Source organism: Leguminivora glycinivorella, chromosome 26 (assembly GCF_023078275.1).
Source record: "Leguminivora glycinivorella isolate SPB_JAAS2020 chromosome 26, LegGlyc_1.1, whole genome shotgun sequence".
NCBI classification, from domain to species: Eukaryota; Metazoa; Arthropoda; class Insecta; order Lepidoptera; family Tortricidae; genus Leguminivora; species Leguminivora glycinivorella.
In genome coordinates this window covers 4416983-4444103 of record NC_062996.1, presented here as the reverse complement: position 1 = coordinate 4444103, position 27121 = coordinate 4416983, and the positions used below count along the sequence as shown (strand labels likewise).

The following is a 27121-nucleotide window of genomic DNA, read 5'->3' as shown; positions in this document are numbered from 1 at the left end:
TACACTTACATCTACAGACCTTTAATAAGTGTCAAAACACTTTATTTCATAGACCATTTTTTTTAAAGTTGTCCACCCCACTTTTTTTGGATTTGGCAATATTTATGTGGTTTCCACTCAGAATCGCAAGCTCTTTCAATTCTAATAGTAGAAAAAAAGTGTCCTGAGGTTTTTTCCCCATTCTGTTACCATTTTTTCATACATTTTGTATGGCGGTAACGGAATGGAAAGTTCGAAAAAATGTATGGAAACCATGGGACATTTTTTTTCTCCTATCAGGATCGAAAGACTTCGCGATTCTGAGTATTAATCGCGTAAAAAATACCCATGTTACAAAAAAAGTGGGGTGGACAACTTTGAAAAAAAATGGCCCTCAAAGGCCTTATAAATTTCTAAAGTTTGCTATTCGCTTCCCAAATTACAGCGATTTTTACGAATAAGTTCGCATGAATCAATCACGCGACTTAATCGCTATAAATTATCATGATTTACTTTTCGTTCACTTGATGGAGTAGCAAATATATTTAATACTCAATTTGCTGCTCGCGAATTGTAATTTTTATATTATTTTTATACACATAGTTATTATTTAGATTGCAATAAGTTCACATTTGTTAATTCAAATATGTCGAGTTGACGAAAACTAGCACAGCTTTGTCTCTGTCTAACACATGCCTTCCTTTTCTAACATTTGGGTCGCGAACAGCTTAACAACATTTAAGTTCACATTTTTTCATTATGGAATGACATTGGCACTAGACTGGAGGGACTTTTCAGACCATTTATGTCGTTCTCACGCAAAAGGCTTAGCATATAATAATAGTGCCAAAAAATTGTATACAGAACTTTATTGCCTGTACATTAAGGCAAAGACATATCGTCACTACTTTTAAAAAAACTTGTATCTTCGTCTTCGTCAATGAAAAAAAAATTGTAGTAAGTATGTATGGAATGCATACAGACTTACTGCGTTTTAACTTTGAAGAGTTTCGTGAGCGTTTGTGCCATTCGGCTACGTACCGAGGCCTTTTGCGTGACAGCGACACATTTTACCTTTACGCTACATTCAGAAGCTCAGAATTATAGTCGTTGTTGATTTCAGACTTGATATACTAAGGCCATTTGTCTACACAGATTTTTAGTTATTCTGATTTTTTTAATTTTTACTTAGCACTTAACTTGAAATTTATTCAATTCGTATTATCATTTATTATCGTTCTACGCTATCGGTGTTGCTTAACAATAAAAAATAGTCCTTTAACATTGTTTTCTATACGCACCTTCTAATATATCTAATAAGCCATAACAATCTACTAGTACATGTTTTAAAAGCAAAAAATCAGAAACAATATGTTGTTATAGTTAACAAAATAGCCGTGTCCACACTGGTCGCTCTATTTGGGCCATTTTTTCTCAAAGTTGTCCACCCCACTTTTTTTTGGATTTGGAAATTTTTATGAGGTTTCCACTCAGAATCGTGAGCTATTTCAAAAAAAAAAAGGAAAAAAAGTGTCCAAGGTTTTTTCCATTCCGTTACCATTTTTTCATACATTTTGTATAACGGTAACGGAATGGAAGGTTTGAAAAATGTATGGAAATCTTGGGACATGTTTTTTCTCCTATCAGGATCGAAAGACCTCGCGATTCCGAGTATGAATCTCGTAAAAAATATCCATGTTACAAAAAAAAGTAGGGTGGACAACTTTGAAAAAAATTGGCCGTGTTGAACAGCTGACAGAGGACCGCCATCTTGCTTTGCTCGGGCGAGGTAAATGTCATGTGCACGGACGTTTTCCGAGGCGTGTGGTCAGAGACCCCGGCTATTTCCATTGTCGAAAATTAAATTAGATTTTTTGCTTTCAAACATGTACCTAATTTTATAAACTACTATAATTATGTAGATCGTAGGCACATGATCGGTTTTAAATCTATATTTTACTGGTTTACAAAAAAAAATTCAAAATGAGACATGACTTAATTGGTTGACTTTGGGCACTTGTAAACTGTAGTCACAGGCGTGAAAATAAATAAAAATACATACAACAGGTTATAGATTTCATCGTTAATCAAAGATGAAATATAAGGAGGCAGCCCTAATTTTTTACACCGATTGAGGTGTTTGACAGAATGTAGGTACAATCTGGACATACTTTTATTTTATTTATATAAACAGTTTTAATATAACACGCTATACCCAACACAAGCTAAATAATTTAAGCAATACTGAATATATTTCGTCGAATTTAAAAGCGTTAGAAATATGTTAACACTAGTATTGTGAAAGAGGCACCAATTTTCATACATATCCGTATTTTACTAGGAACTAGGCTATCTTCTTATCATAAAGAACTGCACGAATTTAGCCATATATTTTTCAACGAGTTATAATAAATAGTTGGAAATTTTTTGAGCTCTATAGAGGTTATACTTAACTCTTTAGTATGCTTACACTATGGGTTTAAGACAATTTTTTGATTCATTAGGCCGGTTGAATACTAACACACAAAAATGCTGTTTAAAAAACTCAGTACATACATTCAAATAAATCGCGATTTAATACTTAAACTACTAATAAATGTCCTTAAAAAAATGGAGTTAAGAACAAAATTCTAAAAAAAAATGTATGATTGTCTCAAACCCGGTCAATAACTTACTCAGCAGCATTGATAGTGATGGTCTTGCCTTTCGGGTCATCAAATCGGTCCATGGTGCGAATGTCCATCATCATCATTATACCGAAGAACATGATGAAGAGCAGAATGAAAGTGACGAAGAGGGAGGCCCAGATGGGAGCACTGAAGAAACCAACACAGTTGAGAGAGTCTCCGAAGGTCAGGCCGGTTGAGTTGTTGATGAAGAATGGTTGGATCTGAAAAAAGGGAATTGAATTTTAATAGGTTATCTAATAATGAACAAGATTTGTCCCATACTAACAAGGCAAGTTAAATAAAAGTTTTAAAAAATGACTAAAGCCCCTAAAGTGCTATGGGCTGGAATTGAACCAGCATCCTCTATTTTCGCGGCACGTACGTAATCCCGTCGAAAATCCGGCTACAATGGGTAAATCGATTTAGAATACAATGTAGATCGAAAAAAAAAACTTTATTGAAATACATTTTGACACAATTCTATTTTATTTTATTTTAGTCTTGTCATTCCTACTAATTGACTGATATTAGAAAAAAAACTTTGCATAAAACCTCTTACTCAAATAATATGAAAAAAAAATATATTTTATGGTTATGACGCATTAAAGACCATGTATGTTAATCTAAAAAAAAGTACAAAAAACAATTCTCCAAATATTACAAAAGTCATATAACATAAACTTGATAAATCCGTCGCAAGGGCGGAACAAAACTAAGACTTGATAATATATTCTAAGTTCAAATTTCAGTAATAAAATATCTTGACCTATAAAGTTCTTCACACCAATCACACCACCCATCGATTTTATTTGTTTTTCAATCATGCATGGTTTTTTAAATTTCTTTTGGATTATTCAGGCCCACGGTGTATAGTAAGATACAATAAAAAAAATGCTTGTATACATACCTTCAGGTCGGTGAAGGTCAGGGTGAAATGCCTGGAGTCGTTAACATGCGAAAAGGAGACATTTTGCGCGCATCGGTAGCTGAAGCCAAACGGCACCGTCAGGTCCTGGGACGGAGTCAGGTCCTTGGACTCAGTGCTGTTGGACCAGGAGGCTTTTTCTGTGGACAAGTTACAAACCTGTACTTACTACAAAATGACCAATTATGAATTATATGTGGCATTATAAAAAAAAAATATTGGGGACACCTTACACAGATCAACTTAGCCCCAAATTAAGCAAAGCTTGTACTATGGGTGCTAAGCGACGATATACATACTTTCATAGATAAATACATACTTATATACATAGAAAACATCCATGACTCAGGAACAAATATCTGTGCTCATACAAATAAATGCCCTTACCGGGATTCGAACCCAGGACGCGGCTTAGCAGGCAGGGTCACTACCGACTGACCCAGATCGGTCGTCGTGAATGAAAATAACAGGTAAACAAGGAATGTAAAAAGATATGAGCATATTTCAGGGACAAAATTTGCTTTTTTTTTTCTAATATTATTTTGAGAACAAAGGATAACATTACATACCAACAAATTTGCTTGTATCTTTTTATATCATCATGGATCTGAAGATTTTTTTTTATTTACATACTGAAAATTATATGATTTTTTTGACATACAATAAAGCCTCCGCCACACATAAAGTGTTTCGATAGCGTAGCGTCAGCGGAGTGCAATGTTTTTGTGTTAATTACATAAACTTTAAGTGATAATCTACATTCAGAATGTGAAAAAGTAAATTTTTAGACAGATTTTACGCTTAATTGTCATCACAAAACTGACAGTTCATGTTTACGCTATTTGGAGGGGAAGCAACTTAGATAATTGCTCGACTAAGATAAATTGATCTGTGAAGATGCCACTCTAAACAAAATCTATTTTATGCTGTTTGAGACTTGTATCATTGTCATAATTTTGAGTTTCCCAATATTTGACTTCTTATAAAAAAAGAAAGAAAGTAAGAAATAAAAAGCGTTATGAAAGTGTGTGAAGCGAAAGTGGTTTGTCAGGATCGTAGTAAATGGAAATCCGTGATCTCTGCCTACCCCTCTGGGAAACAGGCGTGATTGTATGTATGTTGTATGTATGTATGACTTCTTATAATATATCATTCAAATGAAATTGAGAGGTACTTACGCAAAATCCAATATCCTGGCTCCTGTGTGAAGTACAGCACAATTTTGTTCTCTCCCGAAGTAAGGGTTGAGTTCTGTGTTGGCACCGTTGCATTGGCATCAATGACGGAAGACCCAGTTATGGCCGTCAACACGGTCTCAGCGTTATCATCAATAAGCCTAACGCTTTTGTAGGCCAGGAGCAGGCCGTCGAACATCAAGGTTGAGCTATCGCTCTGGGTCTCATTGTTCGCAGCCTGGCGACGGACGCGCGAGTGGCTGACAGTCCAGGACGGGAAGTGAGCGGTGTAAATAGCCACAACAGTCTCATAACGCTCCTGGAGCTTGCTGAACATATCTTCCATGAAGTCATTGTGGCGGCGAAGCAGATCGAAACGCGATTCACCTTCCTTAGCATCCTTAAGGTTGATAAACAAGAATTTTCCACTTTCTGGCTCAATTTCAGCCGATAGACCATTCTCAGTCAACTTCACGTGATTCACTTTTTCGGGATCGGCGAGTTTGTTCAGCGCGCCCAGTGCGTTCTCCACTGACGGCAAATAAGCAGAGTTACGAATGTTGGCCCTCAGATATGGGAACGACGTTTTACCTTCCGCGTTCTTACGTGAAAAATCTTCAACAGACAACGTTTCTTCGATGAATATCACCGTGAAAGGGTCCCTGGACAGCTCCTCGTTCAGAATACCACTGAATTCTTCGGGTTCCACGGTGTATAAGGGGCTGGCTTTCAGCGAAGTCTTGGCCAGATCGCCCCATAGGTACACTGGCACATTGGTCGCGTAACTTACCGCGCTAAGGGCTAACAACGTGAACACTAAGCTAAACGCCATTTTGAAGGCTTATTACTAAAGCTAGTGGACGTTTGCGGACTAAAAGTAAGTATTTAGCCCAGAATTGTCATAAAACGACAGAAAATGGGCGATGACGATAGACCATCGGTCATGTGAAAAGTGATCATATGATTAGTTTGACGCTTGTCTATGGTTTTAGTAAGGCAGGCGTAAAATTAATATTTTACCGAGTTTTCATATTCAATCACCTAACAAACAATACATTTAATGTATTACAAATTATTAAGAAGTTGAAGTACATCAAAAAATATGTTCTATTTATTCGTATACTCAAAAGTAGTTATCTATAATTTAATTTGTATTTTGTCCTATTATATTTTACCCTATTGTAGTGGTAATATCAATCAAACCATAATGTATGTTAGCTTTTTTTTAATTCAAAATTCAAAGCGACAAGCCATTTCACCGGGTATACACGACGAGTTGTACGAAAGTCGTGGAAAGTTGCATGATAATGAATAGATTTCCTTATTACAAATATTGTATAATCTGTACGCAGAATCTCAAAAAGTGGGTAGAAGTGGATATTTTTTTCAAATATTCATTATTTTTCGAAAGGTGGTTTTGGATTTGAGCTGTGTTCATCTTACACAATATGGAAATTACGTTATTCGGTGTTTAAAAGTTTCTACCAATGTCGCAGGAAGACAAAAAATTTGTTTGGATTAAAATAGAACCCAATTCCGTAGAGATCGAAGCTACCATCACGGACCATGAAGTAGAGAAAGTGAACTCCCAGACCAGTCATTCATATAAGATGAAGCCTGAGCCTGATTGGGCAATCGAGGACAAAGAGTTTGACGAGAGTGTTGCGCAGGCAGGCCTGTACGCTGACCACATTATTAAGGAAGAGGTTGCGCTCGGACCTGAGGTGATACAGCAGCCTAAAGTAGCAATGCCTTACCCAGGTTGGTTTGTTCTACAACTAACCCTATACTAACCGAAAAATTTAGGCAGTGGGTCTCCTCCTGGTATATTTGATATTTAATTCCTTACATATGTTAGTTACTTTAGTTAGTTTAGATTCTAATATCATGAATTTTAAGAAATCAGCCGGTGTTGATCACGATGGCAAGCGCGGATCCAGCTTCGTGCCCAGGGGGGGGTCACGTAGTAAAGGCCCAGGCCCCAGAGGGGGGGTCACGTGGTCTATTTGTATGGCCAACCTAGGCCGTACCCCCATGACCCCCCCCTTGGATCCGCGCATGCACGATGGAAACTCCGCAGGTGATAATTTAGAAAAAAAAAACCGTCAGTCGGTTGTAACGTGATATATTATAAAACGCCTGATAGAACGGTACATGCAAAGTTGCACGGTTTAGTATGTATTTTTAGCTTTATTTAACTTTCCTTGTTAGTTTGGGTCAAAACGTACAAGCTAAATTTGACGCCCTTCCCAGTTTCCGATTGATCTGAAATTTTGCGCTCATATGTAAATCACGTGACAATGCAATATTATGGTATCATGGAGCTGATCTCATGATGGAGCAGAAAGGTGGTCATGGGAACTCTATTATGAAACGTCAGATGATCAGAAAACAGCAGATGACTGTTGAAAGAAATGTACAAACGGCGATAAAAGCTTGTTCCAAAAATGTTTTTTTTTGCAAAAAAGCTTATTTTATAGTATGTATGTACTGTAAGCCTGTAATATGTAATATAAATAGTGGTATTATTTGAATAACACAGAAACCTACTAAATAAAAAAAAAATTGATTTTCTTTCAGAATACCGTGCAGCAACAAGCCCTACAGAACCGATTTGGCCTAAATCCACAAAAAATGTAATTTTTACGTGTCAATCATGTCAGAAAACCTTTTACCAAGAAGACAGTTTAAGAAGGCATGTGTTCGCAATTCATGCTAAATATGAAATCCCTAAAACTAAAATGAAAAAAATGCACATCTGCATGTTTTGTTGCCAAATGTTTCTATCTAAAAATGGTTTGACTGAACACTTGAAGATTCACTTTAGAGAATCCAATAAACTTCAAGAAAATGTTATTTTTGACAAGAAACTTAATGTATTCAGCCCAGAAAAACTATTTCAATGGAACCTGATAATGAATACAATACGGCACATTTCACAGAAGTCAAAGACCGTTTCAAAAAACCATACACGTGTAAAGAATGTCAAGAAACTTTTGTCCTGCAAAAGTGTCTTGAAGAGCATATTTTGGACAACCATGCTCTCCCTGAATATCATGATAAAGTGTTATATGCATGTAAACCATGTCTTAAAACATTTGATTCGATGGAGAGTCTCACAAGGCACAGGTTTGCTATACACACAAAACATGAGCTTAACAGCTGCAGAAGCCATGAAATTGATCAAGACGGAGTAATGCGTTCCTGTTACTTTTGCTGTCAATGGGTTGATAAAGAAGATTTATTTAAACATATGGAACTTCACATAGAATTTGCTAGTGAGATTAACGATTAACTTACAAAATATATAGGTATATTATCGGACTTTAAAAATAAGACTCAAGTTTTCTGACGCAGGAATAAATTTTGCGAAAAACGAGTATACTCGTTATGCAGAAAATAATGTTAGACAGATCGAATTTGTCTAAAAAAAATTAAGCTGTAACTTAAGAGTATTGTGCTATGCCGAGCTTCGTTTAAAGGATTGTGTGAGGTCGAAAATGTCCAAGAAAATAAAAACATTTTCAATGCGCAATATTTTTACTCTTGCATTTTGTCGGAATCCGACGGTCAAATCCGAATCCGTGAAATTAAGATCCGTCATAGCCGTAGAATGTAGATATCTTTCCGTCATTTTTCGGATCTACTTAGTGCGTAAACTCCCATACCAATAGTTCTACGCCCATGATGGATTCTATTTTCGCGGATTTGGACCTAATTCGTTAAGAGTATTGAATATGTCTAATGCCGACTCCATATCTCGCTAACGTCTTACCGCGCAATAAAAACTACAATGCCTATTACGTATAAACTAATTTCACAGTTGTAACTTTGTTAACTTATCTGTTTTTCTTTTTTGACTCGGTATTTTGATCAATTGTAATATGGCTGAACAAATTGAGTGAATTGCTTGAATATAGTCATTGTTTTGTTATAAAGGACGACTGTGTACAGAGATCTATCCTATTAGGTTTTGGCTGCTGATTATCAAAGTCTCTGTTACCATGTCGCTCATATGCTCACTGCTCATGGGTATAGCACTAGTTGCTATCGTTCGCGGTGATATGAGCAGTTGCATTATGAAGGATATTGGTGAGTATAGACATTTCGACACGATGACAACAATTATCATTTCCTGACTATTTCCGCCGGTCGTAGCTTGAGAAATTAAGGTAACTTAATGCCTGGCGTCCACTAGTGGCATTCAAAATCAAATGTACGAGGACTCGATTCGACGCGGCTCGTTTCCACCTTAGTGCGATTGATCCGATATCGGATGTCGGACCGATATCCCATACATTACAAGCGCTATCTTGGATTTTTTCCATTGAAACCCTTTTGACATCCGATATCGAATCGGATAATGTGAAAACGTACTTAGTGGAAGCAAATACTATGTAAACTCTACGAGTTAATACGTGCAGCTCGGTGCCAAAGTTGGCAACAGGCACACTAGCGCTCCTAGCGGCATGAGTTGATCAAAATAGTTTAGTTTCATACAGCATAAAATTAAAAAAATTACAAATTCTTATTTTTTTGTTTTATTCCGTCTAAAAATGTTAAAGTAGATCAAATAATAGCATTTTCTATTTTAATTTACTCAAATAAAAGTCTGAACAACTACTTTGATCAACTCGAACCGCTAGATGGCGCTAGTAAAATTGTTGCCGCTCAATTGTATGGGAAACGTCAGAAGCTGCACGTATTATAGTATATAGTATTTGGTGGAAGGCAGGCTTTAGAGACTTTTAAGTGCTTTCAAGCGTCTGGTAAAAGTTACGGCAGGCGGAAATGATCGAAAAATGATGATTGTCAATTCCTAATAGGATTTTACATAATAAAAATCAACCTTGACAATGTCAGGAAAGTGTTTTCTTTAACCCAAATAAAACTAGGAGTAAAATCCGCGTACGTCCGTCGTCCCGCGACAGCGGACGCGGATCTGGACAATGAATATCGGTATCGGTGCAAACTATCGGTCGACGGTCGTGGCCTTGAGCGCACGGACGTCCGATCGAAATCTGGCTCGCTGGATGTTTTGGTCAGCCAAAGCCACGTCCCGAAGACCGTGCACACTGATCGGTCGCTCGACGGCGGCCGCGTAGTATGTTCCTAGCTTAATTCCTTCAAAAAGAGCGCACTTCACCTAGTGAAGGAACGACTACGAATTAAACTACCAGTCATATACAGCTACTTATTATGAAAAATCTCAAATCTTTATATACATTCCCGATAAACATTTCAATAGCGCGATGTAGAAATTGTGACAGTTGGTACAGCGACATCTCTCGTGACATTTGTTAAACATCTTAGTATGACCAAAGACCAAAGACATATGTAACTCCGTATAGACAGCTACAGTTTAATAAAAAACGTACCTCAGAGCAATATAGAAAAAGGTACGGTGGCCTAGATGGCGTTACACCTTTGGGGGCCGCTCGGCTAGATGGCGCTAATATTAATATTTGACATTTTAACACATATCAAGCTAAGAATATGGGCCAAATTGTCTAAACTGAGGTTCAAAAGTTTTAAGCTTGTGTCGAGAGATGGCAGTCTATGCACTGTGGTTACACATTTTACTCTGACAGTAACCCTCTGTATTACTTAATCTTCTTTGCTTTATATACATTCCCAATAAACATTTCAATGGCGCGATGTAGAAATTGTGACAGTTGATACAGTGACATCTCTCGTGACATTTGTTAAACATCTTATTATGACACTTGCTCTACGGAATTACAGTTCCGGACACCCATTTGATTCATCCTTGAGAAAATTAGGAAGGCGGCTCTGGGCGCTTGCTCTAGGATCTTCTCATTTACAGGTACACATGATGGTAGCTTCTACTCTGAATATGCTGTAAAGCTTTCTACCGGGACAACCAGAGACGTGGAAATGGCAGTAAGACTTTTAGTTTTGTGTTTATCCACATTTTTAGGGTTCCGTAGTCAACTAGGAACCCTTATAGTTTCGCCATGTCTGTCTGTCCGTCCGTCCGTCCGCGGATAATATCAGTAACCGTTAGCACTAGAGAGCTGAAATTTGGTACCAATATGTATATCAATCACGCCAACAAAGTGCAAAAATAAAAAATGGAAAAAAATGTTTTATTAGGGTACCCCCCCTACATGTAAAGTGGGGGCAAATATTTTTTTTCATTCCAACCCCAACGTGTGATATATTGTTGGATAGGTATTTAAAAATGAATAAGGGTTTACAAAGATTGTTTTTGATAATATTAATATTTTCGGAAATAATCGCTCCTAAAGGAAAAAAAAGTGCGTCTCCCCCCCTCTAACTTTTGAACCATAAGTTTAAAAAATATGAAAAAAATCACAAAAGTAGAACTTTATAAAGACTTTCTAGAAAAATTGTTTTTAACTTGATAGGTTCAGTAGTTTTTGAGAAAAATACGGAAAACTACGGAACCCTACACTGAGCGTGGCCCGACACGCTCTTGGCCGGTTTTTTTACGAATGACAATTGATTTTAGATAAAAACTGGTTGCGTGATAACATTAGGATTATACCACGAACTATGTATAAACATAATTATTAACCATAGTCCTAACTGTGCAGAAAAGTACTTTGTAGTCATTCCACATGTGTAGAAAACTACCTATCTCTTTCTATGAATAGAATTACCCCAATAATGTTCATTTTTGGAACTTCAGAAATGCTTCTCTGTTACTTTATTTTGTATGGATTTCAGACTTTCATCTGCAGCGAAAGATCATTGAAGTGTGTCGGTGTGCAAATGCATGTGTGCAATAATAACCGTAGCAACACGCACACAGCCGTAATCGACGGACCCCCAAGGGACAGTTTGTCTCCCGTGAACATTACCTGTCGGGACCCAACTGGCTGCTCACTTTTTGTTAAAGAAGAATGCGCGAAAAAAGAATATAATGTTTAACGAAAAAGAAACTTTTCAATAGTATAACTGGCGTTTAACAGGTCAAAAAAGGCGAGTGGCGTGGGTAGGTAACAATCATGCCTCTCTCTCCCCTCTTTTCCTTCACCTTAAAACAACCTTAAAAGCATTGTTACAAAACCTGTATGCGTAGCTGAATGCACAAACGCTCACGATAATATCTCTTTCGTAACTGTCTATCGCTCATGCGTATTGGCGCGACAGAGCCAGACTACCTTTCGCGGCGTTTCGTATTCGTTTCGCGTCGCAGAAATGCCATTCGGCTACGGGGCCTGATCTTTAACCATTACCACACCCACCTTATGGGAGCGCGCCCCCACAGACAGCGGTGAGTGAGTTTTCATTCGACACCCCTTCGTTCTGCACGGGTAGCATGGTCGCGCGATAGACGATAAAATATCCCCTTCCCTACGCTGCACGATGGGGGTGCGATAGGGACGGTCTGACGTTTTCATCGTTTATCGGCGACACAGACATTGCCACCTGATCTTTAAAGACGGTTAAGCGGTCATGCAAGTCTTATCCAGTCCAAAAAGCATTGAATCACTACGTTTTAGTCCAATCTTGTCACTAAAGAAACGACGCGAAATTCAAATTTTCTAGCCTTCAGCAGATAAACTAGTATCTGAAATAGCGTCACTCAAGACTTGACTTTTGACAGTGACACTGACAACGGTAAACGAAATAAATGGCGGGCTTGTTTTTATTTTGTGAGAAACAAGTTGTAACCTGTTAGTTTCTATAAACTTCGTTGACTTGTATCGATTTTAAGTCATCACATAAAATATGAGTTTAAAACGCTCTGGTAATGGTCTGAGCAGTCAGCGAAAGAAGCTCTGCGTTTCTGAATCCTATTTGCACAAATGCTTCAAAGATAGCGGTTTGATATTAAAACATCCTCCAGAAAAGTGCGAAGCGTCCGAAGATACAGTGAAAATAGTGAGGAATTTAGAGAAATCCGTCAAGAACCATATAAACTATCCGCGGAATGTGTCCGAGTTGCTTACAGACTTTGAAAATGAGTGCAAAGACCATGATGTCTTACAACATTACGTATTCCCTAACATCATTAGGATATCTGATGATATCTGTGAAGGTAGTCCCAGAGTCAGCCAGAGTGTGGTTAAAATATTACTAAGTATTCCTGCCTTGCAGAAAAAGCTGACAGACTATATATTTAACAAGGCAATAGATTTGGCCGCATCAAATACTTGCGGGCCGTGGATCCAGAAGATTCTGAAGTGTTTCTCGGGTTTAGATCAGGTTGTGGATTTGCAGAAAATCTCGACATACTTGATAAATTTACTGGAAATTGCATCGGAGAAGCCGGTGAAGTTGGAGATCATTACAGGTAAGTTATTGTATTTTCACGTCACTTATTCGGAAAGGGGACTTTTCTTTCATGTTAGGAGCAATTCAAGTGCCACTTTTCTGTTCAACCACTAGTCTACCTGAGTAACAAACTTATAATTCCATCTATCATCTTTTCATGTATTTATACACCATGTTTTTATTGAATTCTGTCAACTTTAAGGGAAGGTTCTTTAGCTCAAATAAAATTAATTTCTCTAAGAAACCAGCTTCCTAATTCTTACGGTTATCAAATTATTAAAAAAAGAAATTTTATTACTAAATGTGTGTGTCATCCCTTACCATTTCCTTATGTTATTTGTTTTGACATGTGCCATCAGACACTTGACACTTTGACTTTAATGTTATGACTAAGGTCCTCTCGAACTATTTAATTCATTTATATACTAGCTTTTGCCCGCGGCTTCGCTCGCGTTAGAAAGAGACAAAAGTAGCCTATGTCACTCTCCATCCCTTCAACTATCTCCACTTAAAAAATCATGTGAATTTGTCGCTCAGTTTTGCCGTGAAAGACTGACAAACAAACAGACACACACACTTTCCCATTTATAATATTAGTATGGTTGGAAAGGATTTTTTTTATTTAATGAAAAGAGATCTACAAGGTGGTTCCTGATGATGAACCTAACTGCGTGTCGAATTTAACGGAAAACAATAAAAACATGGTGTATATTTTTATTGACTTTTTGAGGTAAGACAAATTAAATTTAATAATGTTATTATAGGTGTTTAAGTCTTTAATCAGTAGTGGCAAAATACTACTAAAACGCATCTCTAGATCTATCTCTACAATGAGAATTACAGTTCAAAATCGAATGACTAGAACAAATGTCAAAATGGTTAAAGGGTCAAAAGATATATTTTCTAAATGGAAACAAAGTGAATAGTCATGGGAATTATGTCATAAATCGATTATAAATAAATAAATATTAGTGTTTCAGTTCTTATGAGTATTAGTTACCAGTTGAAAGAAAAGTACAGGCAGCAAAAAAATGCATTAAAAATTAAGTTTTTGACAAAAAATCTTATTTTATACCTAACTGTATAAAGGTATATTATAAATCTAAGGATTTACACTTCATTTATCTTATTTTTATATATGACATTTATATGAAAATAGATTGTGCTCGCGGCTTCGCTCGCGTTAGAAAGAGACAAACAGTAGCCTATGTCACTCTCCATCCCTTCAAATATCTTCACTTAAAAAATCACGTCAATTCGTCGCTCCGTTTTGCCACGAAAGACAGACAAACAAACATACACACACACACTTTCCCATTTATAATATTAGTATTGATGTTTAGTTGCTTATATGATTTTTATTTTTATATTTATGAAATAATGCAATATACTTGTAATAATTATTTTCAAAACAAATATTTTACAATTGTTTCAGCAATCCCCGACATCATAGGCGATCAGGAAGTTGATAATGTAGTAACTGAGCTAAGCAGGATTCTCCGTGAGGACCTGGATCTAGTTCCTGCCATATTGGACTGCTTCTCATACCTCAGCCTCTCCGATGAACAATACAGTCAGCTGCAGCAAAAGACTCTGGCTATAGTCAAAAACATCCCCAAGTGTATGTACTATCCGAATTTTGTCAGATTCCTTCTCAACGGAAGAGCCAATGAAGGCTCATGTATGGAAATTGTCCAAGGTCTAAGAGATGCCCTAGGCTGGCCCACATCTTGGCGTCACCCCAAGAAATAGCAACAAGCCAGGTACTAACTGCCACAGCTATAAGAAACTCCATGGTAGGATCCAAAGCCATTGCCAATGCTTGGCTAAAAGTTGTTTCAAACTGTAAAATTGACACTGACCATAAACCTATAGACTTCATCATACTCTTAATTCTTTATTCAACAGCAGAAGACAAAGAAAAGATTGTTGAAACATTGATAAAAAAACAAGTGAAACTTAATATCCTTAAGGAGCCCTTGATCAATGATGTGTTTGAAAATTTCGAGCCAATTTTGAAAGATAAGTTCGATACATTAATCAGACTCACCAACTCTTTAATGCGAATTCATTCAGAGCCTTTAGTGATATCTTTAGCGTCACATATTTACGTTCTGATGTTCTCCATTGCCCCTGACAGACAGACTATAGTCGCAGAGTTGCTGCATGTCGGCCTATACAACAAGGAGTGTCTCATGAACACTTTAACAATATTAAACAATGTGGCAACCAAAGACATGGGTCTCTTAAAGCCTCAGAGTCTACAAATGCTGAACCTTCTAGACTACACCGACAAAATGACGCTAAACGAGTTTAAAGCCGTTGTCAATATCGTATGTGGACTTGCATACAGCTACGACAACTCAGTAATAAGAGACGACATGCACATGATCATAAGAAAACAACTCGGTACATCGAGACTTAAAATTAAAATCCATGGCATCATATCCGGTATACATGCCATCAAATATCTTATAGCTAAGGACGACGATGAACCCACGATAGAGTTACCTGATGATGTCAGTTACGGATCTACTGCACTTCTCTCCACAGGAGATCTTAGAGAAGCAGCAGAAATCATAGAATTTATCAGCAGAAGTGCGTCTAACCACCCTGATATGACAGCTTTGTTTTACGACGAAATGTCTGCTGTTGTATCGTCAGCTACAAATATGAACAAGAATTTTCTGGCTTGGCTCACAGATGCCGCCACAAATGACCTGCAGCAGAATTTCATTGTTGATAACATTAGCAAAACTCGCATTAATAACTTGAAGCTGACGATGCAATATTGTCTCAATACTGAAGGAGAGATGGACGAAGTTATAGCTATTAATATTGCTGGACTAGCCTTGGAAGAGAAAGACGTCAATGTAGCTATACTGTCTCCTCTCTTCCGGTTGGTGGCGACGCTTCATTCCCGCCAGCATGAGGGGGATCTATCCACCATTGACGCTTTGCTGGGATGCCCTGTTGTCATGCCAGAGTTTGACATCGACGAACTGGAAGAACTGGACAACACCGCCGTCAGTGGAATCCTCGATTGCTTGATCCATTGCACAAATTGGTTCAGGGAATTATTGAACGCTTTCGCGATTCAAAATGATATGAATTTAACTCCGAAAATTCTTAGCAGAGTTCACCAAGTCCAAGAAATGGAGACGCTAATATCAAATGTTTTAATCAAAGCGAATATCACTTACAAACCTCCCGTGTGTACTTTTAATGTTAGTGGGTATACAGGGAATCCGGCTGACAGAGCGGTAGTCAAAGCAGCGCCCAAGCAAAAGCCTCCAAAGAAACCCGCCCATAACGATACTGTATTACCAGAGACAGCTAAAACACAACCGACACCAAATGCGCCGATAAAGAACAAACTGGAAACTATCCATATGTTACCACTCCGCGAACTAAGCGTAGACCTGATCAATCTACTGAACAACGACTTAGCCGACGGAATGGAGAATCTTAATATGAAATCTTTAAAATTCTTACTAATGTGTCTAAACGCTATTTTGGAAAAGATTCTCATCTCAAAAGTAAAGAGAATCACCTTCCTTTCTAAACCAGAAGACTGCGTTACTTACGATGCAAAAAAGGCAGAAGAGTGCGCGAAGGCAGTGAACGAAGTTCTGCCAAAAGTGATGTCTCATTTGGAAACGGTAACGGCGTATATACAGAGAAACTCTGCTGAAAATTCCCAAAACGATAGTGGCTTCATGTACCCACCAGACCTTGAGGAATATCTGACATGCTTGGAATACATTTACATTTTCTTAACTACATATTTCAAATGGATCGGATTTCGGAGTCACCATGTCGCCTTATTTAAGGTCTCTTTGAGAACTTTGTCAAAGGACAATCCTGATGCAGTATCTCTAAAAGAACTGCTTCTAGGTGTATCTAAATATCTTCAAAAACACGAGAAATACTGTTTACAATTATCCACTGCAGTATCTTTGATAGATTTGATGAAAACCTTCCAAGAGTACTCCAGCAGTAGTATTCTAATAAAGATACTGAGAGACATGGCAAAAAATTTCCTTTCTCAACAATGGAAAACCTTCGACGGCGTACCAGAAAAGGGTTTAGTTTTCAATCAAAGTGTCGATAAGTTGTTCCAAATTTATTTCACAAATAACGAAGTTATTTCCTTGAAAAATCTAGCTCTCCAATTGAATACAGAAATTCAGAATCTCAAAGGTAGGAATGACACCCTAGATACGTTCAAGTGCATAAACAAGAGCAACTTTCCTATCCTGTATAGGAATTTAGGGACGGCGGTGCACGAGGCCGCGAAAATGCGTCTGAGCCAAGGACTCACAAACGCTGAGCACTTGGATCTGTGGAAGGAAGTTGCCACCGTCCTAAAGTATATGTCGGACGTGGCCAAAACTCTGGAGAACAGAAACAACTTGCTCGCGTTCTTCAAGAAATCCTTACCGATTTTGAAACTCTTCATTTCCCAAGCCGTTCCAATGTTGGAGTTGAATTTCAAAACGAGAACACAGGAAGTGTTGGAGGTGCTAAAGATTTTGCAGCAATCGACTAGATTTCTGCAGTCGCTGTGCTGTCACGCGCGGATGAAAAAGGACATGGCGTTGATGAGTAAAGTACCTTATATGCGGCAGATGTTGGAAACTTTGGTGTATAAAGTGAAGGCTGTGCTTGCGGCGAATAATTGTTCGGAGGCGTTTTGGATGGGGAATCTGAAGAATAAGGATATACACGGTGAAGTGATCGCCACGCAAGCGAGCCAGGGGGAGGAGTCTGTGGATGACTGCGATGAACAACTGCCGGACGACGAGAGTGGTGACAGCGATGATGGTGATGTCAATAGTGTCAGTGACATCATATAACGAATTTAGTTTTTAAAGCTTTGTTAATTTGTTAAGTTCTTCAAATAAATGTTACGTTATCGATCTAATATGTTGAGTTTTGTTGTGTTTTTCGTCTCTTGGAACCATGGCTTACCCAACAGCATTTTAGGGTTCCGTACCAAAAAGGTACAAAAGGAACCCTTATGGTGCCGCTCTGTCCGTCTGTCACATTCCTAAATATCTCGAGAACTACTTATGCTATCGGGCTATAAAATACCGAGCCCCCCCCCTTACCCTTTATTAAATTATTTTATAACTATTCACAAACATCTTCCAATAGATGATCAGATAGAAAACCTGTAAGTTCATTTGAGAAAGGGATTTTTAATAAAAGCACAGATTCAACTTAAAATAAAACCTTTATCGTCTGTAAATGAGAATACAATTAATTTACATTATTTGTATAATTTAAAACATCAAAAATTATTACATTCTTAATTTTAAGGCAACGTCATCATTGGCACAAATATAAAATTTATAATTAAATTATACATCAAAAATATGTATTCACCACATCAACTGGTAAAGATCAATTTTACTATTTTTATTTACTATTCGAAAACGGATAGCATAATTGCATTTTATCCACAAGTGTGCAAAGTAATTTCATACAAATATTAACTTAATGCTTTGAGTTGGCTCGTAGAATTTACCTACAAATAATTATTTTAAATCATAAACATTGAATAGATTGCAGGATTTGATTTAGTTTGATGTTTTATAGTCAGTATTTGGTTCGTGTTGGTGTGGTGACAAATTTTGTGTTTCACTCTGTAGCAAAGTTTATTTAACCTACGTGCGTCGGAGCCCTCGCAACGCTCTAGATTCCACTTTTTGAACCACTCGCTACCCCTCAATATTGGGACTTTCGCTTGCTCGGGTATCATGGCACATGCGGTTAAACAACAACTTTGCCGCCCTTGTAAAACAAATAACTATTATTTCTCAAAAATGTCAAGTATCAGCCATGACTCACTTGAGATTTTTGTTTAAACTAAAATTATTTCCAATTTTACAACAACATAAATATAAATAAATTATTATAAAAATGGCTAAACTTCAATTAATCAATGAGAAAAGGGGTAATTGGGCAATATACATATTTTACCATATTTCTCATACAATCCTATTTTATTGTCATGTAAATTTTTGCTCATTTTGTATAAGGTTACCTAAGAAGTAAATTTCAATTACAAAAATATATTTATAACGATTCTCACAAGCGAAGCGAACTAATATACCTAAAACTAAGGCCGTTATAAAATCTCGTTACAAAATTACCTAAATACTGGAAAGGTAACATTAATTAGAGAAAAAATACAAAAGTAACCAAAGGAATATGAAACGGAATACAAATCAACAAAATGTATTTCAAAAATAATACCAGTTGTGCATCCGGATTGAAATTAATTTAAAACAGAAGTAACAACGCTTTTTAATAAAAAATAAAAACAAAATAATGCACCAAATTACTGTTTTGTGTACTGTAGGTATTTATTTATTATACATTGTAAGAAAACCGTTAAAAATGAAGTTTTTGTACGGATCAAAGCCTAGTGATTTCGTGCATTATATCGTCAGTACTGACAGTACACTAAAAAAGTTAAAACGCAGTAAGTCTCTATGCATTCCATACATACTTACTACAATATTCTTTTAATTGACAGAAGAAGATACAAGATTTTTTAAAAGTAATGAAATGACGATATGTATAATTCTAAAGCTTGATTTTATAAAAAAAATTTAGTCGTTTAGCAAATCTTTATAAAAATTTACTATTTTATAAAGATTTGCTTAACGTTTAAATTTTTTTTTATACGATACAAGTGCGTAAAAAAGGAAGTTCGAAACGAGTGGCGATAAATTAAAACACGACCGAAGGGAGTGTTTTAAATCGACACGAGTTACGAATTTCCTTCTTGCACGTGTGTCGTACGACGTTTTTCAGTACAGATGAGCCTCCGAAGTTTCGACCTGTTATATAATGAACCACTTCTCGAACTAGTGCGTAAAAAACGACCATCTGTACTGAAAATAGCTTTATTTAGCTGATTAAAGTACTTAGCATTTTTCATCCATATTATTTCAGAGGCTAGCCCGCCCCCGTTACTCGCACGAGACGGAATAATAAAATCAGTAGACAAGGGGCCACACACTTTTCGATCGCACGGGATTTTGTTGCGATGTGCGATATCGTATGCGATCGAGTAAATCGTTTACGATGTTGACATAAACTGTCGATCGGTCGCTTCGATTGACCTGTTGCGACGGATCGTACAGATATATCGTACCGTGAATGGCGGCTTTAGACTTTAAGGCTCGAACGAACGGTGTAGACGGTCTCACTTGGAGTGCACGATATTGAGGAACTCCTCCCGGATCTTAGGGTCGTCACGGAAGACGCCAAGCATGGTGGAGGTGACAGTCTTGCTGTTTATCTTCTGGACTCCACGCATCATCATACACATGTGACTGTGGGAGAAACATGGAGATTCATTTTATAAAAGGATAGACAGTGCTCCCACGCAAAACACTTTTTTTGAAGTGAAACTTCTAAGGGTGCGCGCCCACGGGCAACAAAGTTGTTAGGCGACTTACTTATTTGTATGAAAAGTTGCGTCGCTTCGTGCACCCTCTAAGAGGGCGCGCGCACGGGCGACTTTTGGCAGCGACTTTTTTGTCGCGACCATGGCCTAGTATGAAAGTGCGCACACGAAGCGACGCAACTTTTCATACAAATAGAGAGCGCGCACCCTAATGCGACTTCCAACTGACAGCGCGTAAGGCACTGGTCCCACCGCAAGCTAGTAAACTATGAGCTATCGGCTATATAAACGAACAAAAGATAAGCAGTCCCGTGCAAATAAAAGAGACACGGCGATTTTAATAGCTCACCGCTGGGCGAGGAGGCTAGAAACATCGCCGTGTCTCTTTTGTTTGCACGGGAGTGATTATCTTTTGTTCGTTTTTATAGCCGATAGCTCATAGCTTACTAGGACCAGCGCCTAACACTCAGTCATTGTTACTTTGCGTGGAATGCCGCTCACTCAGCGCGTAACATTTTATCTCAACGCGACTGACTCATTCCATTCATTCACTTATTCACGCAGTCAGTTACAGGGTGGCTAGCCGAATGGCACAATCGCTCACGAAACGAAGCGCTAGTAGATATCTATCTCTATCGCGCTTGCGTATAGGCGCGACAGAGCCAGCGGCGTATCGCTTTCGTTTGGCGTCGGAGAAATGCCATTCGGCTACGGGGCCTGAACAGAAACTTTACCACAGTATAATAAAGAGTACTATCGTACAGAATGGTCACTCTCGCTCCCCGCTGAAAGCGCTGCCCACTCCCTCTCGGTTGCCTCACAGTTTTACCGCCTATCAAAAACGCTAACATTGAACCTGTCATATCTCACTCATACAAGCATGGTACGCGTTCACCTACACGAGCTTAGACTGTGTGCTAGGAACGCGCCTCTTTCATATATTTGATCGCCAGTGTCCGAGATGTGACTTTACACTTGGACTGACTTCTATAAGATACAACTAGGGAATAAATCAAATTATTTTTATTGAATATTTTTCGATTTGTTCTTTTTTCAAGTAGTCACACTACTATATATAAATTATAAATTTAAATAGATATCATACACGAAAGAAAAAACGACAGCCGCGTAAGCTGAAGACCCGGGTTCGATTCCCGGCTCGGCCACCAGTGGGCCCTGTCGTTTTTTCTTTCGTGTATGATATCTATTTAAATTTATAATTCTATAAGATACTTACACTCCTTCGACAACCACGGCAACGCCCGCCGGTCTTACAGCCTGGGTGACGGCAATGGCGATCTGTTTGGTCAGTCTCTCTTGGACCTGCAGGCGGCGAGAGTACATCTCAACTATCCTGGAAATGAATAAGGGGACGTTGTTCATGATATCCATACTAATAGTATAAATGGGAAAGTGTGTGTGTCTTGTTTGTTTGTCCGTCTTTCACGGCAAAACAAAGCGACGAATTGACGTGATTTTTTAAGTGGAGATAGTTGAAGGGATGGAGAGTGATATAGGCTACTTTTTGTCTCTTTCTAACGCAACCGCCGCGGGCAAAAGCTAGTAAATAATAATTATCTTGATTGCACTATGATGACATACCTGGCCAACTTGCTGAGTCCAAGGATCTTCCCTTGTTGCGGCAGGTACCCAATGGAGACCTTGCCGTAAAACGGTACCAGATGGTGCTCACACATAGAGAACATCTCAATGTCCTTTACTACCACCATCTCGTCTGTGTCTTCGTCAAAAACCGCACCATTTAGGACCTCTGTGAATAATTGTGATGGTTTAGCAAAAACCGGCCAAGAGCGTGTCGGGCCACGCTCAGTGTAGGGTTCCGTAGTTTTCCGTATTTTTCTCAAAAACAACGAACCTATCAAGTTCAAAACAATTTTCCTAGAAAGTCTTTATAAAGTTCTACTTTTGTGATTTTTTTCATATTTTTTAAACATATGGTTCAAAAGTTAAAGGGGGGGGACGCACTTTTTTTTCCTTTAGGAGCGATTATTTCCGAAAATATAAAAATTATCAAAAAACGATCTTAGCAAACACTTATTAATTTTTAAATACCTATCCAACAATATATCACACGTTAGGGTTGGAATGAAAAAAAAATTCAGCCCCCACTTTACATGTAGGGGGGGTACCCTAATAAAACATTTTTTTCCATTTTTTATTTTTGCACTTTGTCGGCGTGATTCATATACATATTGGTACCAAATTTCAGCTTTATAGTGCTAACGGTTACTGAGATTATCCGCGGACGGACGGACGGACGGACAGACAGACATGGCGAAACTATAAGGGTTCCTAGTTCACTACGGAACCCTAAAAACGGTACCTATTAAAAGAAGGCAACTATTTAAATGAGCACACAGCAAAGTTTTGGTACCCCAACCATTGCAACCAAAAAAAGTAGTTGAGCACCAAAATAATGTTACTTAAAATTATACAACTGCCACCAGTTTTAGTAAACCGTTTACATAAAATTGTAAAGTAGCACCAAAAATAGTAAATGAGCACCAGATTTTGAGCCCCAAATTAATGCACTTTTGTAACCTAAATAAATAATGGATTACCGAAAAATATGCATATAGGTATATTACCGAATATAATAACACCAAATTTAGTAGCCCCTCACGAAACCCCCCTGTGCTGTGCATGAGGTGCGGTGTCCTCATGCACAGCGCTGTTGACCAGTCTCATGAGACAGCGAAGCGATCCACAAACAGACGAACTGCTACTAAATAGTGGGTTAGGTTAGGTTAGAACTGCGACCAGCATACAAACGAACTGCTACCACAAAGTGGTTAGGTTAGGTTGGAACTGCGACCCGCATACATACGAACTGCTACCAAAAAGTGGGTTAGGTTAGGTTAGAACTGCGACCCCAATGGGCCTCCTCAGCCCGGGGGTGAGATGCGTAAATGCATTCCCCTGCGTCAAAAAAAAAGGTTAGAACTGCGACCCCCACACAGACGAACTGCTACCAAAAAGTGGGTTAGGTTAGGTTAGAACTGCGACCCCCACACAGAAGAACTGCTACCAAAAAGTGGGTTAGGTTTCATTTCATTTCATTTCACATACAAAAATAAAAAACAAAATCTTAATTACTGGCCGGGATTCGAAACCCTGACACCTGCGATCTATCTGCAAACATTAGACCGACCTCGTGCGACTGAGCTAAGCGGAGCGGACGCGCATGGCAAAATTAACGATCATATTGTACGTTTACTAACGCGAAAGAAAAACTCACGAAAACTCGAAAATTCGCGTTTTCCGGGATCTAAAGCTACGCTAGATCGATTTTTCACCCCCCGAAAACCCCCACATAACAAATTTCAGCGAAATCGTTAGAGCGGTTTCCGAAATCATCGGTATATATGTCGCAGGGAAATGGCCAAAACAGAGATTTGATCAAATCTCTAAGGGATATGATCAAATCACGCAGGATGTCAAAATGGCGAATCCATTTTATCATTTCTCTAGAAAATTTCAGTCCTTTGACCAAATCCCTGACTCTGTTTAGTGAAATCACAAAATCGGCCAACAGGCACGCCACGTTTTGTCATTTCACTGGATTTGTTTAGGAATTTGATAAAATCCCTGAACCACGAGAGTGAGTTGACGAAACTAGCTTGTAAGCTAGGTCAACTAGTTTTATCATTTCGCTAAACAAGTTCAGTGAAAAGACAAAATATTTTAATAAATAAGAAAATAATTTAAAATGAAACAGTTTTAGCATTGTTTCTTCACTTTTTCTATTTTTGTTTCTTATTTATCGAAACTCTTAAAACGGATTCAATTCATCGATTTAAACTTAGTTTAGATCGATGATTCAATTGCTTAAAATGTCTTCATGAGATAGCGGCGTAAAATAGTGCTGTAAAGAATTCGCCCACTGACTTTTAATACCTATTTTGACATTTTATTTTACCATTTCACTAAGTTAGTTCTAGTTAGGGATTTAATCAAATCAAGTGACAAAGGCAAGAATCTAATAAATTAGATTGGATATATTAGATTCTTGCCTTCGTCAATTCACAAAACCAGTTCAGAGATTTAATGATATCACCATATACCAAATGAATCTTTATCATTTCACTAAATTTGTTTAGCGAAATGTTAAAACTAGTTGACTTTTTGAGTTCGTTTCGTCAAATTACTGTCATGGTTTAGGGATTTTATCAAATCCCTAAACAAATCTAGTGAAATGACAAAATGTGGCGTGTCTATTGGCCGATTTTGTGATTTCACTAAACAGAGTCAGGGATTTGGTCAAATAACTGAAATTTTCTAGAGAAATGATAAAATGGATTCGCCATTTTGACATCCTGCGTGATTTGATCATATCCCTTAGAGATTTGATCAAATCTCTGTTTTGGCCATTTCCCTGCGACATATATAAATAAATATTATACAAGAATTGATCGTTTAAAAGTATAAGATAAATATATAAAGTACCTAGCCTTACCTTCAAGGGTCTGGTCGTAGCCCTTAGTGAAGAAGAGCATGGCTTTGGCGGCCCTCTCGGGAGTCTTCAGCAGGCCCTGCCTGTCTGGGTCTTCTCCTAAACCTGAAACAATTTTCTATTTGATTGAGTCGAAAATCTTGACTGATAACTCTATACCATACTTGAAACCATACTATTCATTATACTCTATGAGGTGGCGTGTAGGCCACAATTTTATTTGACGTGAGAGTAGCAATGTTGCAGTTGCAGAACATTCTCAAAATTTCCATAAATTAGTGGAAATTTACATGAGAAAGTTCTCATGAAAGTTGCCGTTGAGAACATTCTCTTTATTATGATTTTATTTCGCTATATTCTCAACAGTTGACGATGCTTAATTTGATGCTTGAGTTACATACTGGCAACTCATCAAATGCCACAGAAATTAACCCAAATTTAATAAAATAAATGTGCGAAGAACTTTTCATGAGAACATTCTCAATTTTGGAAACTTCTCTTCGGTGCATTGCTACGCGAGAGGCAATAGGTTAATAACGTAGATACCTGTGAGCAGCACTCTGTAAGATCCGGCCATGTCCGGCAGCAGACCCTCTCGGCTGGGGAGGCTGGGGTTCCCCAGGTGGTGGGACGTGCAGTTCTCATGGCCTCGAATATAAAGATTAATGGTAAAAAACAGGGAACCTAAATCGGCCATTTTTTTTTTCAAAGTTGTCCACCCACCCCAATTGTATACGGGCGCTAATTATTCACGTGAACCAGCGTGCCGATTTTTGAATCTCATGCGTTCGAATTCAGAAAATTGTCACTGAAAATAATAAGCAAGTTACCGTTTTCAATCGGTATTTTAGTTTTAGTGACAAAATCCCGTACCTATGCGAGAATCAGTCGTTCGCCGTTCACGTGCATAATTAGCGCCCATCACGCGTGTTTTTAACCGACTTCAAAAAAGGAGGAGGTTCTCAATTCGACTGAATGTTTTTTTTTTTTTTTTTGTATGTATGTTATTCGATATCTCCGAGAATCGTGGACCGATTTTCAAAATTTTTTTTTTGATCGAACCGGTATAACCCCGAGATGGTCCCATTGGCACCAAGTCAGGGTCTGATGATGGGATCCTGGAGAAATCGAGGGAACTCTTCAAATGTTATAGGCACATGTAATGTTTTTAGTCTATTTTTCAAAGGTACACCAGTATTTACGTCTGATGGTAATAATTTTATGTGGCTGAGCTGATGATGGAAGGTCAACTCCTCAATGGTTAGGAGTTAAAGGATAATTCTTTCACTACTGTACATGTATTCGGACTGATACATATAATATCACTAGGAACCACTAAAAATCAACAAATAAATAAACTTTTTAACAAAAAATAAAACCGCCTTCAAAAATAAGCGCGTTACAAAACACGGAGAAACTAAAAAGCCAAAAATAATAAACCTTTCAATTCAAATTTATTATCGTATTGCAATAAGCTAAACATCCAAATTATAAACAAATCAATTATTTTTGGAGTCGGTACCAGCCTGTGTATGGTTGGGTGGGGCAAACAGGCAATAGCAAGGCGACGAACAGGTCTGGTACCGACTACAAAAATAATTGATTTGTTTATAATTTGGATGTTTAGCTTATTGCAATACGATAATAAATTTGAATTGAAAGGTTTATTATTTTTGGCTTTTTAGTTTCTCCGTGTTTTGTAACGCGCTTATTTTTGAAGGCGGTTTTATTTTTTGTTATATACTTCTTGCTTAAGGTATTTTAGGCTGTGCGCACACGGGGGCGACAGTTGCACGGCGAAATTTTTTGTCTCTGTCGTCACTTTATGCGTCCAAGACAGAGACAAAAAATGTCGCCGTGCAACTGTCGCCTTCGTGTGCTGTGCGCCTCAGTGACAATAAAGTGTTTCGGCAATAGTGAGTGAGACCAACATAATATAATTGGTCTAGCGGAGCACTAGCAGCCCATACACCACTTTTTTTGGATTTAGACATTTTTATGTGGTTTCCACTCAGAATTGCGAGCTCTTTCAATCCTAATAGGAGAAAAAAGTGTCCGAAAGTTTTTTCCCATTCCGTTACCATTTTTTAATCAATTTTGTATGGCGGTAATGGAATGGAAGGTTTGAAAAATGTATGGAAATCTTGGGACATTTCAACGGTTTCAAAGGAGTTTCTTCCCGCGGACGCTCCGGTTGTAGAATGA

The 27121-nt window shown here is 38.0% G+C and overlaps 3 protein-coding genes and 1 long non-coding RNA gene across 4 annotated transcripts; 2 read left to right on the top strand and 2 right to left on the bottom strand.

Moving 5' to 3' along the window:
* Nucleotides 1–1835: 1835 nt before the first annotated feature.
* On the bottom strand, nucleotides 1836–5695 carry LOC125239771 (V-type proton ATPase subunit S1). Its single transcript, XM_048147444.1, has 3 exons — nucleotides 4752–5695; nucleotides 3556–3713; nucleotides 1836–2869 (listed from the first exon to the last, which is right to left on the bottom strand). Exons 1-3 carry the CDS (start codon nucleotides 5578–5580, stop codon nucleotides 2651–2653), a joined length of 1206 nt encoding a protein of 401 aa, XP_048003401.1. The 5' UTR covers nucleotides 5581–5695; the 3' UTR covers nucleotides 1836–2650.
* Nucleotides 5696–6118: 423 nt separating this feature from the next.
* LOC125239991 lies at nucleotides 6119–11673 on the top strand. Its single transcript, XR_007178579.1, has 4 exons — nucleotides 6119–6509; nucleotides 7329–8840; nucleotides 10576–10652; nucleotides 11463–11673. It is a non-coding gene; the product is annotated as an uncharacterized LOC125239991 (long non-coding RNA).
* A 709-nt stretch (nucleotides 11674–12382) lies between these two features.
* On the top strand, nucleotides 12383–17937 carry LOC125240033 (Fanconi anemia group D2 protein). Its single transcript, XM_048147857.1, is given in 3 exon segments — nucleotides 12383–13035; nucleotides 14452–14742; nucleotides 14745–17937. Coding segments are annotated over 3 exon segments (3987 nt in total). The 5' UTR covers nucleotides 12383–12470; the 3' UTR covers nucleotides 17876–17937.
* Nucleotides 17938–19820: 1883 nt separating this feature from the next.
* Nucleotides 19821–25682, bottom strand: LOC125239951 (GTP cyclohydrolase 1-like). The gene is made up of 5 exons (XM_048147736.1): nucleotides 25463–25682; nucleotides 24920–25021; nucleotides 22045–22213; nucleotides 21680–21796; nucleotides 19821–20368 (listed from the first exon to the last, which is right to left on the bottom strand). The coding sequence occupies exons 1-5, from the start codon at nucleotides 25611–25613 to the stop codon at nucleotides 20239–20241; spliced, it is 669 nt and encodes a 222-aa protein (XP_048003693.1). The 5' UTR covers nucleotides 25614–25682; the 3' UTR covers nucleotides 19821–20238.
* Nucleotides 25683–27121: the final 1439 nt, after the last annotated feature.

Coding starts and splice junctions, on each gene's coding strand:
- LOC125239951 (XM_048147736.1), bottom strand. CDS start 25,613: ATGGCCGATTTAGGTTCCCTGTTTTTTACCATTAATCTTTATATTCGA. Junction 25,022..25,462: donor TTACAGAGTGCTGCTCACAG/GTATCTACGTTA, acceptor AAATTGTTTCAG/GTTTAGGAGAAGACCCAGAC. Junction 20,369..21,679: donor GCCGTGGTTGTCGAAGGAGT/GTAAGTATCTTA, acceptor TTTCTCCCACAG/TCACATGTGTATGATGATGC.
- LOC125239771 (XM_048147444.1), bottom strand. CDS start 5,580: ATGGCGTTTAGCTTAGTGTTCACGTTGTTAGCCCTTAGCGCGGTAAGT. Junction 3,714..4,751: donor GCCAGGATATTGGATTTTGC/GTAAGTACCTCT, acceptor ACTTGTCCACAG/AAAAAGCCTCCTGGTCCAAC. Junction 2,870..3,555: donor TGACCTTCACCGACCTGAAG/GTATGTATACAA, acceptor CCCTTTTTTCAG/ATCCAACCATTCTTCATCAA.